General features: G+C 45.2%; 1 protein-coding gene across 1 annotated transcript in view; it reads right to left on the reverse strand.

The window, feature by feature from the left end:
- The window catches only part of POLA1 (DNA polymerase alpha 1, catalytic subunit), a gene marked incomplete at its 5' end in the record, with an annotated part of 206,550 nt that extends 195,233 nt beyond the window's left edge, over window positions 1-11,317 (reverse strand). The window contains 10 exon segments of the mRNA XM_084279542.1: window positions 2,273-2,451; window positions 3,331-3,499; window positions 3,742-3,937; window positions 5,587-5,685; window positions 7,083-7,145; window positions 7,387-7,499; window positions 8,094-8,174; window positions 8,603-8,699; window positions 9,588-9,712; window positions 11,287-11,317. Of these exon segments, the coding sequence (XP_084135668.1) occupies window positions 2,273-2,451; window positions 3,331-3,499; window positions 3,742-3,937; window positions 5,587-5,685; window positions 7,083-7,145; window positions 7,387-7,499; window positions 8,094-8,174; window positions 8,603-8,699; window positions 9,588-9,712; window positions 11,287-11,317 (1,153 nt within the window).
- Between the last annotated feature and the right edge of the window lie 6,741 nt (window positions 11,318-18,058).

Below are 18,058 nucleotides of genomic sequence, written 5' to 3' on the forward strand. Positions count from 1 at the left end.
GTATGGACTGAAATGCCACATACAAATACCGGCTCAATCTCACGACCATTGCTGTTATTGTAAGTGGATAGCAAAAGTAACAAATTGAAAATACCGAGCCCCTCTCCCCCAGAGGGGAACTGCATAGAGCAAGTGTGGATTCACATACCACAGCCACGGGACCAAAACCACCACTGTGACCAGCCACTGTTTACACATCACTATAAACACTTATCACTGCTTTTGTCTGGACAAATCCAGTCAGATTTATCATTATCCCAACCCTTCCAGCCCCACACTGGGTGCCAAAAAGGACTGTCAGGGGAATGGGCAGATCTCCACACATCACAGGGCAAGGGAAGAGCACGTTGCAGAGACAGCACAGAAGAGAGGGGGAAACAACAACAACAACAGGACTTGGAGCTGAACATACACAAACAGTGATAACACAAGACAACTTACAGACCCAACGACCAACCAGACGCTCCACCTGCACTCAGACCATGCTGGAGCCACACAGACCTGCCCCTCCCTGGCCAGCCCCCTTTTATGGGGGAGGGCATGATGTCACCTGGTGTGGAATACCCCTTGGCCAGCTCAGCTCACCTGTGCCAGCTCCTTGTGGAAATGAACTCAGTCACAGCCGGAACCAGGACAGGAGGTCACTGAGCCCAACACGCACACACCAGCCACACACACGTGCCGTGGAAGCAGGGATAACTTGGAAGCGCTTTCAGAGACAGCTCATACGTAAAACAGGGGGATGAGAGAAGAGGTATCAGGGCCTAGCCCCTGTAAGCCTGATTATTGAAAGAAGAAAATAATGGGGGGGGGGAGGAAGGGGGGAGAAAAGAAGAAAAAAGGGAAAAAAGAGTAAGTCTTATAAAACACAAAGTCTGTGAAAAGAAAGATCACGTTACCAATGAATCAAAAAAGCAAGCAAAGTCAAGAGACAGGGAAAATGTCTCACAGAGGGCAAAGAAAGGGCAATTTTTATTCATTATTTCTTTAAAATGTTAATAGGACTAAAATTCTCAAGTTCTCTGCCTAAGATAGTAAAAGGAGTTATGAAAAGTAAGCCTCCAAAAAAAAAATCATTAAGTTTTAAAGAGTCTTATGATTATCCTATAGTATTTACTCTTCAGGCAATGCATTTGACATCACAGCAAATGAGGCATAAACAAAGATCATGAACATGTTAAACAAAAAGCAGTATCAAAATTTTCCCTTCCACGCTACTAATTGAAAACAGGTGCAGTCTTTATTATTCAATCCTGAAAAAGTCATAATGAGAAAAGAACACTCCTTGCATGCGAGGAACAGAAATCCTTTCATAATTATGTTCCATTCAGCAACCACTGACTTAGAAAACAAAAAAGAAAGAAAAAAGAACAATAGTGGGGTCTTTAAAAGTAGCAATTTTATATTAGAGCCATTGATTTCATCAAGATATCTGTGATTATTACCACTCCCATCACCAAGCTGTTCAGCACAGGCTCACATTTAAGCCTGGCATCCCAACTCACAACAAAAGGTGTAACAGAGAAATATATCTGACTCAATGCTTACAGCATCAACCCTGAAAACCTTCAGCAACATACCGAAGAACCTTCTAGTAAACCTACATGAAGTACAAATTAGAAACCCAAGATCCTAAAGCCGCTGATGAAATGAGAAGGCAGATGGGAAGTGCTTAGAACAGATGTGAATGTGACTACTTTTGTCAGGGCTGAGATCAGGATGCTGATGTTTTGAAAAATGGTGGGAGCCAGGATTCACGCTTCAACTGCACAAAGTGTCTTAGGAGAAGGGATGTAGACAGAGCATGTATTTTTTTTCAGTTCACCTTTCTCCCTTCATAGACAGGCCTTTCCTTCATATAACATTATGCAACTGCTCCACCACAGGCGAGTTTTAGCTCTAATGGAGCATCACCTCTTAATCATCTGCCAGAATTTTAAATTCCTTTTCCAGAAACAAGAAGAAAGCATGCTCAATTGTTGCACCACTGAGTAAGAAATTAACAATACCAGATTACTCCTGAAGCAGACAAGGTTTTAAGGCAAACAGTGGGTCACCAACATTAAGAATTGCTAGTAGGTCCCTTTGTACTTCCCTACTACTATGGTAGACTATTGTAGTCTCTACTAGACCAACATCAAGGACAAAAGGTGCAGAGAAAGTCCCAAGGGAGCCCAGAGCGACAGGACACCAGACATTTTAGGCAAGCTGAAAATGCTGGTTATATAAAAAGAACCAGAATGGCATTTTCTGCCCTTAACTGAGTAGTTACCTGGCTGACTGTACTGATCTTCATAAGCATCCAGCCAATAAAATCTTAGGACTTGATCATCATTTTCCCCTTTCACAAGTGGAAGGAGATTGGGGTCCAGCTGAACTTCTGCCACGACTGCATCAGCTTCATCTTCATCCATTCTGTCCCAACATGAGATATCTGGGAGAGAACAACTCCTGCAGGTTTTGCAAAGAAAGAAACAAGAGGTAAAACTCTGCCTGTGCTGCAACCACCACTGTTTCTTTTTTCTTCAGCCCTATATTCTCCAGCCTTTTGTTCTCTTTCCACTCCACCAAGCAACATTCCCAACAGCTGGGTTTCCTCAGATTTCTCCTGAAAAGGAGGGAGTGACAAAGAGAGAAACCCACATTTGAGTGTAGCTATCAGTACACAGAACGCAGGCTTTAAAAGTCATTCACCTGGTATTTCAGCCTTGGTCATTCAAGCCTTTATGTAACAAATCCATCCACCCATCTGTACAAGTTGCTCAGTGGGAACACCATTTCAGGAAAACTACATTTTCAGTCATTAAATGTTTAAGTCTTTTTGATCATTGGGATGCTTTACAGTTAGAAGTTATGGAAACATACTATTCAAGATTTTTCTAATTAGAAAAATGGTGAAATCCCCTCTTTTTTCATATGTTCTAACAAATGGCTTACCTGTTCATCATGTGAAATTACTTTTATTGGTGATACTTTGAATTAAACTAACGTTAGGTAATACCTTCATAGACCTGTGAAGTAAGCATTGTTAGCTATTCTTCAGTTTTGCTTACTGGACATCAAAATTCATTAATGCTCATATCAAGCTACCTTAACGTACTGAAATACATGTAATGTTGTCATCTGCTCAATGCCAGGAACATGCAACGATTTTTCAATTAAGTAGCTACCAGCACATTCAACATCACCACTTTTAATGTCACTACAAACAAGAAACCCAACGTTGCATAGCATTATCATCATTAGGACTGGGTCAGTTATCCCACTGGCAATGATAAATCTAATGTTTATTAGAGGAAGGAAAAAGAAAATATATATATATATTCTTACATGACAGATGTCTCCTTCTTCTCTGATTCCAGCTTCCCTGTCTCCTTCTCTTCGATTTCCTTTTGTCTCTTCAAGCTGTCACCTGTCTTAGGTATAGCTCCCACATCCTCTGCTTCCATAGGTTCATCAAAGTCCCCTTCATCAAAATCCATCATTCCCTGATCATCATCTAGAAGTGATGATCACACAGAACCAAAGGATCAAGTCAATAAAGCCACACACCACCTACTACAGCAGTATGCACAAACAGCATACTATAGGCATGAACATAATGCAGAGTATTAATATACAAACAAAACACCACGTGTAAGCTAGCTAAGCATCTAACTCCCATCAACAAAGAAGTGTTTTAACACTAATATGCCACATTTGAAGAGTTTTCAGAACCAGGTTTTGATTTCTTTTTGATACCTTCAATAGCTTTCTCTTCTATTGTCTTCACTATTCCCCCATTTTCTGCAGCTTTTTGCACATACTCAGTATCCTCATTTTCGGAGACTCTGACAGATTTTGCTGTGTAATTGGGATGTTTAGGATGAAGTGAAGCTGGAGGAAGTGCTTCCTTTCTGAGATGAACAGGAGCTTTCTTTGACACAGGGGTGATTACCTGAAAGACATTTTAGCTGTGTGTTAGAAAAATTCTCCTAAGAGCAAAAAAGGGGGGGGGAAACCCAAAAAGCCTAGCACTTGCTATTTGCAGAACTGGTAACCAGGGCTAGAGGAAAAGCTCCATGTATTTTGCAGCATGACAGCCAGACCACCTCATGGGTTGGGATAAGGACAGTTTATTAGGAGAGCAGCAGAGAGATAAGTAACAATAATAGGACTTTTATAGCAAAAATATATGAAACCGGTGATACACAACGGAGTTTCTCACCGAACCGCATAACTCAGGCTGTACAGCTCGGAGCCACCTCAAAACCAGACCTTCCCCAAAAACCACACATCCTGGAGCCATGTGCTCCTCCCCCCGCCAGCCCCCTTCATGCTGAGCATGATGTAATTGGTATGGAATACCCTTTTTGGACAGCTTGGGTCACCTGTCCCATCTGCGTCCCCTTGCAGCTTCATGGGTGCCCCCTGCCTCCTCGTTAGCAGGGCAATATGAACAACTGAAAAGTCCCCGACTGCTCGGCAACAACTAAAACATCCAGTGTGTTATCAGCACTGCTCTCATCCCAGCTCCCAAACACCTAACTCCCATTCCACCAGCTACAAGAAAGTTAACTCTGTCCTAGCCAAAACCAGGACACACATTCTGCTCACCTCCCTGAAGCAGAAAGCATCGCTGCCACCTTGCTTTTTATGTCTGGTTATTTTCTGAGGCTGTGCTCTTCATCCTCTTCATCTGTTTCATCATCTAAGATCTCCAATTCCTTCCCAGAGGACCACAGAAGCTACCATCTGAACAGCCTGTCTTGGAACTAATTTCCTTCTCAATGTTTCCTACTGAAAGTGACCATACTTTGTGTTTTGCACCAGGAAGATTCTCTCACTATATCCCCTTTTTTTTTTTCTTTTCAGTTACTTCTAGGCTCCAACACAACTGCTGAAATGAGTTCCACTGGTAATTATTTTCAACCTAAGAGTTGACGTCCCTATTACACAAGGTTTCACAAATCTGATTTATCCACTCTACTTTGCCCTCTACAGACTCTTACCACTATCTCATTGTATCTCCACCTATGCTAGCCTTCCATCCCTAGCAGCCCACTCCTCCTTTCACTCTAAAAATCTTCCACAAGTTTAAACTTCTACCCATTGCTTCAATTTTCCATTTGCTTTCACTTTCTGAGGAGTTTCTTGTCCTTTTCCACAACTGAAAATACTCTTTGTTCTGCTTATTTCACTTCCCACCATCCTTTCCTTTCATTGCCACAGTGTCTTTTCTACTTTTAAGGAAAAAAAGGGCAAAACAGAAGCTTGACTTGCTGAGATGCACCTAAGATTATAAAAAGTTTAACTTGTCAAATGTTAGCCCCCCTCCTGTCCCTTCTCTACCAGTACCCAGCCACACAAAACTGCAACGCAGCTACATGCTACCACTAAAGAAACAGAGAGAGATGTAATCTGTTTATGTACTAATACAGAAGAGGAAGATGAAAAATGTATGACGTTACACAGTAATATTGCTGACGAAGCGAATGAGAAAGGCAATTTCTAGAAACTCAAATAAAAGATCACGGTTTTTGAATCAACCAAAACACAGATTAATGCTTATTAATTTGAACTTTTTTGATTTTTTTTTTACTTTACCTTAGGAGTTTGGGACTGCACAGAGAAAGGATTCAGTGATGCTCCAGCAGGTCTTTTCCTTTTCAGCATTATAATTGGTGGTGGGCTTATCTGAACTGTCTAAATATTGAAAGAAAAGAGGAAGTCAGAAAATGAAAAGACATTGTTTTGTGTTTTCTTTTGCCTTGCTTAGTAAAGTTTTCCATTAAGAGAGAAAGGAAGCCACCAGTATTTCTACTTTGTCAAGAAAAACGTACCTCCTAGCATACAACTCAGCCACATAAAATGTTTGGTGAGCAATCAGCTCATGAAGACAGATACCTTATTATTTTTTGGTAAACAATTTGAGAGAAAAAACTGTCATCAATAAGTGAAACAGTTTCCAAACAGTGGGCATTTCAACAGCTAACCATGCCTTTAGCACCCTAGTCATCACAGTAGCTGGTGGGAAGGTCTTCATGTCTGCTGTAAAGAGTAATATGCCTTAAGAAAGGCAGCACTATAGGAAAACCCATTTTAATTTATTTAAATGTAGAGATATTTTATACTCATCCTCATCAAAAGCTAATAGCAAAGGAAATTCTAAAGAACAACAAAGCCAAAAAAGCACCCCAGCTAACTACTATTTAAGTAAATAGAAGCCATAGTGTAATTATTAGCACTATTTCCCATCATCAATGCTCCACAGAATTGGACAGCATAAAAATGCTTTTGCTTAATGATTTGAGAGCTTTTCCCAGACTAAGATGATGTAACTTGATGAGATGTTATAGGAAGAGGTAAAATGGTAAGCAAAGTTTACACTGGAACATCTATACCCCTCTTACTGCTCTGCAAAAACTCATCACGCTTGTTGTGATACATGTCTACAGCAGCCTCATGATTTAGGTGCAAGCAACCTTTTCAGCTTCAGTAAATCCTGCCAGGAGGCATTAACTCATTGAGAAGTCACCAATGATGAGAACAGCCTCACTTGAGACAGTCCTACCCGGCTCCAGCTGCCATGCTGCACTCCTAACTTGGAGGAAGCGTTCACCTGGTTCTCCACAACAAATTGTGGGAAGCAGGAGGCAGCAGACAGAAGTTCAGGTTATGCCATCCGCTGAAACAGCCCTCCCTCAGCTCCCCTCCTGAACCCAGAAGTGCCAGATGGATGTATCCCAAAGTACCTTGGCTAGAGCATGGTGATGGTACACACGATTCAGATGCAGGTAAGTCTTGTCTGACTCCATGCTGACTAAAACCTAGAAAGCTGCATCAGCACAGGCTCTACATGGCATAAACCATCTCTAATCAGGACACAGTGGTTTTGGTTTAGCAAACTAATAGTCATGCAGCTTCTGCATGGTGGAGAAGACAGGCAGACCGCACACACACATGCAATACACAGAGATGTGCTATAGAGGAAATCAGTCTTAAAAGTTCTTCCTAAAACTTGACCATCTATTTTCTTGGTATGTGCCACATCAAGAAAAAATGAATGGATTAAGGTATTTCAAGCAGACTGATACACTTACTTCAGCATTAAGATCTTGAAGAATATCCCCTAGTAAATCATCCTTTGATAGGTCCACAGTTTTCTGTAAGATAACAGATTAGTTAAACAGTTTTTAGTTGTATCTGCAAACCCAATCAGAAGACTTGAAGCAAGTGACTAAAAGGTTTCTACAAAACATACAAGAACACCCCATATAGGGGAGATTGTAATAGGAGTTTGTGTCTTGCTAGACACAAGAAATTGAGCCCTTGTTTTAGCCTACTCCCTCTAGAACACTGCAAACAAGTTAGAAATCTTTATATTCAAAAAATGTAAAAACTTACATCTGTGGTCTTTTTCCCAGCACTGGCCATAAACATAGACTTAATTGTGTTTGGCTTTGACACCACAGATTTCTTCACATTCTTCTTATCAACCGATGTTTTGCCACCTTTTCCTACAGGAAAAAAAAATAGAAAATTGTGAATCCTCCATCAGGAAAGATTAATCTTTAAGGGTCCAGTTCTTACAACGTCATCTGCTTCTTCCACATTCACACTGCTGGCTGCAATGAAGCCTGATCATCTTGCATTTGCTGCCAGCTTGCAAAGACTGTCACACACTCCAAGAAAAAAAAGCAGAAAACCCTATCAGCCCCCTGTCTTTCCCAGTCACAGCAGAGACGTTCTTTGCACACTCAAGTTTATACTCCAGAAACAGGACTGAGATACTCTATGTGGAAGCACCTCCAGCAAAAGAATAAAAAAAAAGAAAAAAGAAAAGAGCACTCAGGAGTTTGGTCTTGGATTCTCAAAGTCAGACTCGGGTAGTGATGAAGTAGTCGGCAGTGATTTGACTTTCAAACTGCAGACTTCTATCTTCTGCATCACAGGGGATAAGCAACGTAACAGTCACAGGAACGGAACCACAGAGCTTCAAGTAACATATCCTGTGGCCACATTCACCACCTACCGATGCCAAGGAGTTGCCTATTTTAGATACCTTTTAGAAGTCACTGCAAGACTTTCTACAGTAGTCATGGTCAACTTGCCTTTCTTAGTGGAACCAAGAGCATCATCATCCAGATCTTCATCAAAGATTTCCCTTCCATCTTCTATGTAACCTATCCCATCTGTAGAAAGACAAGTTGTTAAAAATTTAAATTTTAAATTGTCTTTTGCTATTTTAAAATATATACCTAATCCAAGGTTTTCATATTTACTTCCCCCTTTAATATAAATGCAAGTGTTAAGCACTACTGCTCTCTCAACTGTACCATCTGTAGACTAAATACACTATTACATGTTTAATTAGAAACTATTTTAGTCCTTCTTTTAAAAGTTACATCCTGGTAACTGTTAAAAAAACCCTTCAAAAATGGTTCTTAGTTGAAAAATATTTTCATTACCACCCAAATAAACTACTGTGATAAGCTTTTATATAAAAATGAATCTTTTGCATGGTTATCTTTAACTATAACTTACCTCAAATCACAAACATGCAGAAGCCTAATTGGGCTACATAAAATAACCAAAAGTCTTCAAGTGAACATCAACTTACCATCATCAACAATCCAGTCATCATCCTGGCGTTCTCTGACCATCTTGGAGTACTCATCCTCATCTATTTCATCATAAACACCTGTGAATTCTTCAACCTACAGTTACAGTATAAGAAGGATTTAACAGTTTACATATCATTACTTATTAACATATGTCCATCAGTAAGAACACAAGACGTCCAAAGAAACACACATTTTCCTACACTGTTCACAACTAGTCAGAGCAACAGAAGAGATTTCATTGTTCATTTCACATTACCAAAAAAACCCTCAAAGAAAACCCAAACAAAAAAAGCCAAAACAAAAAAAAACCCACAAACAAAAATATCCTAGCAATGGCAACTTCTGACCTTTGGGACTTGTCTCAAACACCAAGATGAGCTCAGTGAAAAAGAAGGTGATTTAATTTTCCCAAGCATAATGTTCTTTTGTGCCTCAGAACAGATTTACATGTTAGTGATCTAAATGCTTCAGGCTTCAGATTTATCGACCTCAATGTGGAAGTCACCTCCTGTTGGCATTACAATTAATTGGACAGTATGAACGCTACACTGCCAGATTTCAGTTCTGCCACTTAAATACTCACATTTTGGTTTCTTTCTGGAAGCATGGCATATCAACATTAATGGATTTCAATCATGTAAAGCTTTGAAATTAAAGATTACAATAACCTGAGGTAAAACAAAAAGTACTTCCTACCCTAACATTAATTACCCAATTAAATTCAAAAGCTGCGGGGTCGTTACCAAGCATGTTTGACTTGCAGCTAATAAAACTGTTCCAGTTTTAAAACCAGACACAAATAAATGAAACCACTGCCAAACAATTCCAGTTGCATTCTGAAAAACAGGCACTGTTAAAAAACAAAAGCTGATCTGAAAGGCAGATTTTGTTTCCCATAACTTTTAGATACCTATAAAGGGCAGTTAACCTCTCAGCTCACGTTTAACTTCCTATTATGAAGAAAAGACAAGCAATTTTCACCTCATATTTTAACTTTTCACCAGCTTTGGCTTTTCTCAGACGTTCCAGTGCTGCCTGATGGCCTCTTCTAGACTTCTTCTCACGCCTAGAACGTGACGCTGCGAAACTTCCAGATTCATCCATCGCTGCAATAATGAAAAACAAGAGAAATAAGTTGAGTAACGAGCTGCTGTTGTCTTTGGTACTTGGCATTCAGTGATGTATCAATAAATGGCTGCAGTTTTGCTTAAAACAAGCATAAGAGACCTCCTTGGCTCGAAGCAGAGATGCCTCTTGACAAGCCAACCCTGGAATCATACTGAAGGTCTGAGAGAGACACCGAGAACAAACGGACTTCGTGCCTGTTCACATTCAGCAAGAAGCTGCCACCTACGTTTCTGAAGCACCTCTCAAATCCCATCAACCCTCATCTGAAAAGGATCCCCGCTCCACTCTTTCCTTGGGAATTTCCAGCTCCTTTTACTTTGCATGTCTCCATGACAACTCGGGGACAGGCTCAGAAAAGGCCTGTGTTGCTACAAAGCCGTAAGGTGGGGGTTTTTTTAGGCAGCTTCACCACGTTTAAGGGTGCAGGTAGATGGAGACAAACTAGTTATTTGTTGACAGCAGAAGGCTGTCAGCAGAAGAGTATCTCCCTCTGTGCCGTTCCGCCCAGCAAGGTGCTCTCATCCGCTACTCTCAGCCCTCTTCTCTCTCTCTGGGGTGAACATCTGTCTGGCCACAGAGACCAAACGGTCCAAATCCAGCTCACGAAAGCAGGCAACTGGCCCGGGAACAAGGCGGCAGGTTCTGTGTGACAAGCTGAATCGGAGGAGGAGACCCAGCAGCCAGGCAGACGGGGCTCGTCCCTTTCTGGCGGCAGCGGGAGGCCGAGCTGCCAGCAGAGCCGCACTGGGGAGCGCGGCTGCAGCAACCAAGGAAGGACTCGCGTCCCCAAGGGCCGGGACGCACCAAAACCGGGCACCGAACACCCACCGGTGCCAGATGTGGAACACCTATGGAGGTGCGGTAGCGCTTCGGGTGCCTGTACACACGATTCGCTGGCACCTGCGTGATTTCGCTGCCAGCAAGCGCCGAAGGCAGCGCGCTCCGGCTGAGGCAAACGTGTTCTCACCCCGGTGGAGACACCCCCCCCCCGCCGCGCCTGCCGGTGCCGCCTGCAGCGGAACGCCAGCGCGCCTCCCGGGGAGGAGTGCCCGGGCTGGCGGCCCGTGGGAGGGCACAGGATGCGGGGGGGGTGAGGGGTAAGGCGGCCTGCGGGGAACCCAGCGCCGGCGTGGGGCATCGGTGCGGGGCAAGGGTGGGAGCCGTGCGGCCGGGCAGAAGCCGCCCCTCCCAGCGTAACCCCCACCGGCTGCCGGGAGAGGGCCCCCCCCCCCCGCCAGGGCGGCGCAGGTACCGCCCCGCCAAGCCACCCCCAAGGCCGGGGGACGCGGGACGCTGTCGGCACCCCGCAGGCGGAGGGGGAGTGTGGGGACGGGGTACCCCTCGGGGGAACGCCGCCACCCCGCTCGCCACGCACGCACCCACCCTGTGAGCGTGCGACCTCCTCCTCTTCCCCCCCCCACCTCCCCCCGCGCGCCGCTGCCCCGCTGCCCCCCGTCTAAAGCCGAAGCGGCGGCGGCCGCCGCGTCGCGCGGGAGGGCGCCCCGTGCTGCGCCGCCCCGTCCCCTCCGGGCAGGCACCCCGCGAGCCTCACCGTCCCGGCTCCCAGCGCCGCTCTCGGCCATGGCGCCCGCGCGCTCCGCTCGCGCCAAGGCTCCCGAAAGTGGCGCGAGACGGGAGCCCCGCGAGCCGCCGCCGGGGCGGCAGCCAATCAGCAGCCGCGGCGGCTTCGGCTCTGCGCGGGGGCGGGCCCGGCGCCAGCGCCCTGGGGCGTGGTACGAGCTGCGGCCGCCAGCGCGCCCGAGGGGTTCGTGGCGGCGCGCAGAGCTGCGGGAAGAGGCTCTCACACCCCCCCCTCCCCCCTCCCTGAGCTCGGCGAGGGAAGGAAGCCCCGAGCGAGGTGGAGCCACTTCCTGGGCGAGGCCTGTGCTGCCGGCGGCGCGAGTCGGCCTGGGCTCCGGCAGAGGCCTGGGCTCTGGCCGCCTCAGGCGGCTGGCGGGCCCGAGCAGGGCCCGTTGCAGGAGCTGCGGCTTTGCAGTCGGAGAGGGAGCGCTGTGTCAGCCCTTGCGCGCAGATGCGTTCGTTCGTTCATCCCAAAGGCTCCGCGTAAGAGCTGCGGCATGCCAGCGCTGTACCTCGCGTTCTGCCCGAGGGCTGGATCTCCCTCGGGGCTCTCACCCGCGGCAAGGACGTGGGGGCCCGTACCCGTGCTGGTGCGGCGCCTCCCTTGGCTCCCGAACTGGGAGAAGGTGGTGGGTGACTTCAGCCGTCTGAAACCGCAGCCAAGCTGCAGCGTCAGGGTGAGGGATCACCTGCAACAACGTGAACGGCAGGCCAGTAGTTGCAGGGAGAAATAGGCATTTCCCACAGTTTTGAACAATAAATGTAAGAGGACTGTCATGACAGACAGTGAGTAACATCCATAATGGCCATGGTGTTCATCTTACGTGTTTGGAGTAGGTATTATATACAGTGACAAGTTTCAGGAACTCTTTCAGTAAATTACTTTCTAGCCTCTTCAGAGGTGGGTAGTGGTTGGCCAGCTTAGGGACAAAACAGATAATGAATTGGATGCCCTCCTGTTTCCCCAAACCCCTTTACCTTTTGTTTGCCTCCTTGCTAGACATGAAAAAAACCCCCAGAACATAGACTGCATTTCATAAGAAGTGCATGGAGGACTCAGAGAAAAGGCCTGTTAGCTTTTGCCTTGCACACACCTGATGGGGGCAAGGGAAAAAGGCAGAGTATGTTCTGCTCATCTTGATTGTGCAGCAATGCCTTCAACTTGCATGCACGGGAGAGTGTTACACCACCAGCCTTAATCTAAGGAGCAAGACCTGCATCTGGAAAAGGATACGTTTCAGTCTCAAGTATGGTTGGAAATGTTTCTAAAACCTTTACAAGCTCTCTCCTGTAAAATGGCTTAGATCTGCTTAGAACCCTGATGTTTTTAAAGATGTCATTAGTGTTAGCCAGTCACTACCCAAATAACTTCACCGCCTTCATTTGCAGAGTTTTCTGAAGGAACATTTGCTGCTCATAAAGATACGTGGGCACTCACCCCAGCCTCTTACACAGGCAGGTAGTACAAACACTTCAGAGCCATTTGAGACCAAATAGAGCTGTCCTTAGGGCTGACACGTTGTTAAAGCAGTGTTGGCTAGTATTACCTGTCCTGAAGATTGTATTTTCAACCATCCAGAAGAGAGAATTTTGAGGGTTCTGAGAGTGAAAGTTACTTTCCTTCTCCACAAGGGATCCTTTGCATTGATAAGAGATAAACAAATAAACCCCAGGGATTCTGTGATTCTAACTTACCTACCCATTTACTGGTACAACACTCACTGCTAGACCTTGTCTTAGAAGCCAAAAAACCACTCTACCCACCTGTATCAGCTCCTTGGTGCCAAAAGAGGCCAACCTGTTCCCCAAGCAGCTAGAATACCCGTTCATGGGTACTTGAGGGAATAAGCCCTATTTCTCCACCCCCTACCACCAGTAACTAGTTGTTACATCAACTGAGCTCTAGCAACCCACATTCTTGGAAACACTGACAGCTATCAATCAGAAGTGTCATGGTTTAACCCCAGTCAGTAACAAAGCAACCACTTGCTCGCCTATCCCCCGTGAAGGGGATGGGGAAGAGCATGGGGGGAAAACCTCATAGGTTGATATGAAAACAATTTAATGGGATAACGAAGAGAGTTAATAATAGTAGTAACAATTGTAATACAAATGCAGTTGGTCACCAACCTGATGCCCAGTTTGATTCCAGGCAGCAAACTTGCCTCCCAGCCAGCTTCCCCAGTTGTTCCGGGAGCATGACGTTGTGCGATGGGGAACATCCCTCTGGCAAGCCTGGGCCGGCTGTCCTGGACGTGCTCTCCCAGCTTCTCCTGCACCCAGCAGGGTGTGAGGAGCTGGAAAGGCCTTGACACCATGTAGGCACTACAACTGCCTTGCAACAGCTATGAACATCGGTGTGTAACCAATACAATTCTCATCCTAAATCCAAACCACAGCACTGTAACAGCTACTAGAAAGAAAAATTATCTGTCTCAGCCGAAACCAGAACAGGAAGGACGTTTGCCTGACCTTTCATGTGTGAATCTACTGACTGGGCTTTTTTTCTTTTCTTAAACTCACGCAGAAAACAAGACCACATCACTGGGCACCATGTGGGGCTCAAGTCCAGAAGTTACTCAAGTTTTTAAGCTGCAGTAGAGAAACATTTATAAAATAACATTGTCACCAAATTGTTCGGTTTGAATAAAAGGAAGCTGATGCTGCATTTCACACAGAGACCTAGCTTTCACGTACTTTGGAATTTTGATTTGATTGGATTTTAATGCTTTTAATGAAAATAAAACAATTCCCTTTGTGAGTGGTCATACGAACAGCAGCATGTTTGTCATTCAGGTGATGCCATGGTTTGAGCCGGTACGCAGTGATACAGTCAATTAACCAAGCTGAAGCTGTTACCATAGCTCCACTGTGGGACAGCACACATCAAACAAAAGTCTTTTTCATGAGTGCTGGTTCAAGCCTGACATTCATCCCTGGCCGTAACAAGAACGCCTCTGTTTCCCACAGCACTGCACAACAGGCAAGAGGGGGAAGAAGGCAGGGGGTGCGCTTTGCTTGGGGGCAGAAGAAAACACCAACATTTGGGACTTCCTCTATTAAATGGCTTTATCGCAGCAGAGAACCTTGAGCTGATCTTTAACCTCCCTGGGGACAGTCACACAAGAACCACTTGGCATGACCTGTCTTTTAAGTACGAGACGGGGGAATCCTGCTGTGCGGTTCAGAGCCGCCCGAGGTTCTCTCCAGGGAAGCGCGGCAGCTGAGGAGAAAAGCGCCAGAGAAGCACCGTAATGAAGATGCTGGGCAGCCCAGAGTGCAGTGCAGAAGCAGCAGCTCAGGAAGCTCCCAGATGTCAGCGAAAGGTGACAAAGATGTATTTTCTAACTTGCTTTATCAGAGCTGTCATTTAAATGCGTAAGCTGTGAGTAGAAAATACTTGTAAACTCATTGCAAGATCTCCAAGACAATATTAAGAGCAGTATAAACATATGAGAGTACAAATGGAGTGTAGTATCAAACCTAACTTAAAAGGACTAAATAATTATTGAGGATTATTCTTGTCTTCCTTTCTATGTCTAGGGCATGCTTGATCTTCCTCAAAGACATTAGGACAAAAAGTTAAAGCTCAGATTCAGACGTTGCACATTTAGCTTGTGTTTGGTAAATTTTTTGATGATGGAAAAACATTTGTTGAAACTAAGAGGGGTGGCATAAAAAACAATGTGAGTAAACCATGAACTGTAGTGAGGTAGCAAATTCACCAGTGCTGTGTCTAACTCAAAATGCCTAAACTTTATTGTAACATTGTTAGGTACAGCCTGTCTTTGTGGAGGATTTCTGGTGTGTGCACACTAGTGGTGAGGATAGGAGTGTATGTGCTCTATGTGTATGTTTCCTACAGGCATGGAGTATTTCATTCTCTTAATAAGGGGCAACCCTGGCTACACGTACAGACTGGGGGGTCAGACACTGGAGGCCAGCTGTGCTGAGAAGGATTTGGGGATCTTGGTTGACAGCAAGTTAAACATGAGCCAGCATTTGCCCAGGCAGCCAGCAGTGCCAACCATATCCTGGGGTGCATCAAGCATGGCATTCTATAATAGAATCATAGAATCATTTAGGCTGGAAAAGACCTTTATGATCATCAAGTCAAATCAAACCTAATGCTGCCAAGTCCACCACTAAATCATGTCCTTAAGTGCCACATCTATGCATCTTTTAAATACCTCCAGGGATAATGACTCAACCACTTCCCTGGGCAGCCTGTTCCAATGCTTGACAGACTGTTCCGTCAAGAAAATTTTCCTAATGTCTAATGTAAACATCCCCTGGCACAGCTTAAGGCCATTTCCTTTTGTCTTATAGCTAGTTACTTGGAAGAAGAGTTTGCCCAGAGAGCTGGTGGATGCCCCGTCCCTGGAGGGGATGTTCAAGGCAGGTTGGATGGGACCCTGGGCAGCCTTGTGTAGATCCAGGCCTGGAGGTTGGTGGCCCTGCCTGTGGCAGGGGGTTGGAACTCTATGAGCCTTGGGGTCCTTGCCAACCCAGACCATTCTGTGATTCTAAGAGAGTGACACCCCCAGCAGCTACAATCTCCTTTTGAGGAGTTGTGGAGAGCCATAAGGTCAGCCTACTCCAGGCAAAACCCCAGTTCCCTCAGCCACTCCTCGTAACACTTGTCCTCCAGATCCTTCACCAGCTACATTGCTTTTCTCTGGACATGCTCCAGCACCTCAATGTCCTTGTAGAGAGGAGCCCAAAACTGAAAACAGGACTCAAGGTGTGGCCTCACCAGAGCTGAGTACAGGGGGATGATCACTTCCCTGGTTCTGCTGGCCACACTGTTTCTGATACAGACCAGGATGCCATTTTCCACCCAGGCACACTGCTGGCTTGTATTCCGTTGGCTGTCAACAAACACCTCCAATACTCCTTTTCCTCTGGGCACATTTCCAGCCACTCTTCCCCAAGCCTGTAGCATTGCACGGGGCTGTTGTGACCAAAATGCAGGATCTGGCACTTCGCCTTATTGAACCCCATACAACTGGCCTCTGCCCATCAATCCAGCCTGTCCAGATCCCTCTGTAGAGTCTTCCTACTCTAAAGCTGATCGACACTCCCATCAGCTTGGTGTCATCTGCAAACTGGCTGAAGGTGCACTTGATCCCCTCATCCAGATCACTGATAAAGATATGAAAGAGAACTGGCCCCAGCATTGAGCCCTGGGGAATGTGGTGTGAGTGGTCACCAAATGGATGCAATTCCGCTCACCACAACTCTTTGGGCTTGGCCATCCACCCAGAAAACTGTACACCCATCCAAGCAGTGAGCATCCAGTTTCTCCAGGGGAATGCTGTAGGACAGTGTCAAAGGCATTACTAAACTCCAGGTAGATGTCGTGGTTTAGCCCTGGCTCGAGGCCAGATCCACGCAGCTGCTTCCAGGTTGTTTTCTCCTATCTGTGATTCTCAGAGGTGCTTGGCTATCTCTCGGGCCGTGACTTTGGCCTTGAATTGCTCGTTGTTTATAGTTTAGGCTGGCAGAAAACTCTTAACTGCTGCTTAAAGAAACTGTCTCAGCAGCACAGCCTCACAAAACTGCAACAGTAGACAACAGTCACAGCCCTTCCCTCATCCACTACACGGCATCACCTTATTGTAGGAGATCAGGTTGGTCAAGCAGGACCTGCCTTCCATGAACCCATGGGCTGACTGGGCCTGGCCACCTGGTTTTCCTGTACATACCATGTGATGATCCTTACACTGGTCTGAATTAATTCATGTTATCAGTCAATTAACTTAAAGTTTTTACATCTGATATGATCCAACTCTGTCTACTTCATTTCAGCAGTGCTTACTAAACTGTAGTATTCATGTGACAGTTCAGCATGTATTACTTAACTGTATGGGGGACTAAACTCCTATAGGAGCGCAGATGATGTAAATGAAAAATGATGAATCTCAAATTATTACTTACCAAGAGCTCTTTGGTTTCACAACCCTTTGCAGGTAGTTAACTGATAGAAATACAAAGAAGGAAATACTTCTGTTTCATCAGCAAAGTTAAGGTCCAAAGGATGGGTTCCTTGCTTGCCAGGCTTGTAAATGCCTTTTTTTTACTGCACAGCTAATGTCCTACTTGAGTTACCAGCTAATATCAGAATGAAGAGAATAAAGTCACTATTAGGATGTTAAGGGTCTGAAATGGAAACGTGAAATAGTAACTAGAACAATGCATTAATTTCCATTCTGGCAGGAAAAAAAAAAAGGTCTGTGGATTGAACATCCAGAGATACTTTTGGTGGTTTTTATAAAAAACAAACACAATAAATTCTGATTGCAGTTAAATATCAGCAAATCCTAGTAATTCAACCGGAATCGGTGGGGTTACACTACCTGGAGCAGAGAGCAGAATCTGTCACCTGCTTGCCTAATACAATATTCCTATTCAAGCCTGGGAGAAACGTACAAAATATTATAATGTAAATTAAATAGGGAAGACAAGCTAGAGCAAACTCACAGAGAATGAGCCCTCGCATAATTATAATGTCTAAGAATTAAGTCTGATGCCGGTGGTATTCAAAAGCATACAGCTATTGCCACAGCATGAAAGTCTCTGTTTTAACTACTTTCAGCGCTCTCTCTTTACAATCTCGTAAAAATGAACAATTCATGTGTAAGCAGAACATTCTTGCAGAGAGGCTGTTACATTTCAAGACCTGGCTGAAGATCAAATGTGCTTGCATCCTCCGTTTCACGTTCCTTGGGGGCAGGAGGGAA

This window comes from Gallinula chloropus (assembly GCF_964237585.1).
Source record: "Gallinula chloropus genome assembly, chromosome: 1".
NCBI lineage: Eukaryota > Metazoa > Chordata > Aves > Gruiformes > Rallidae > Gallinula > Gallinula chloropus.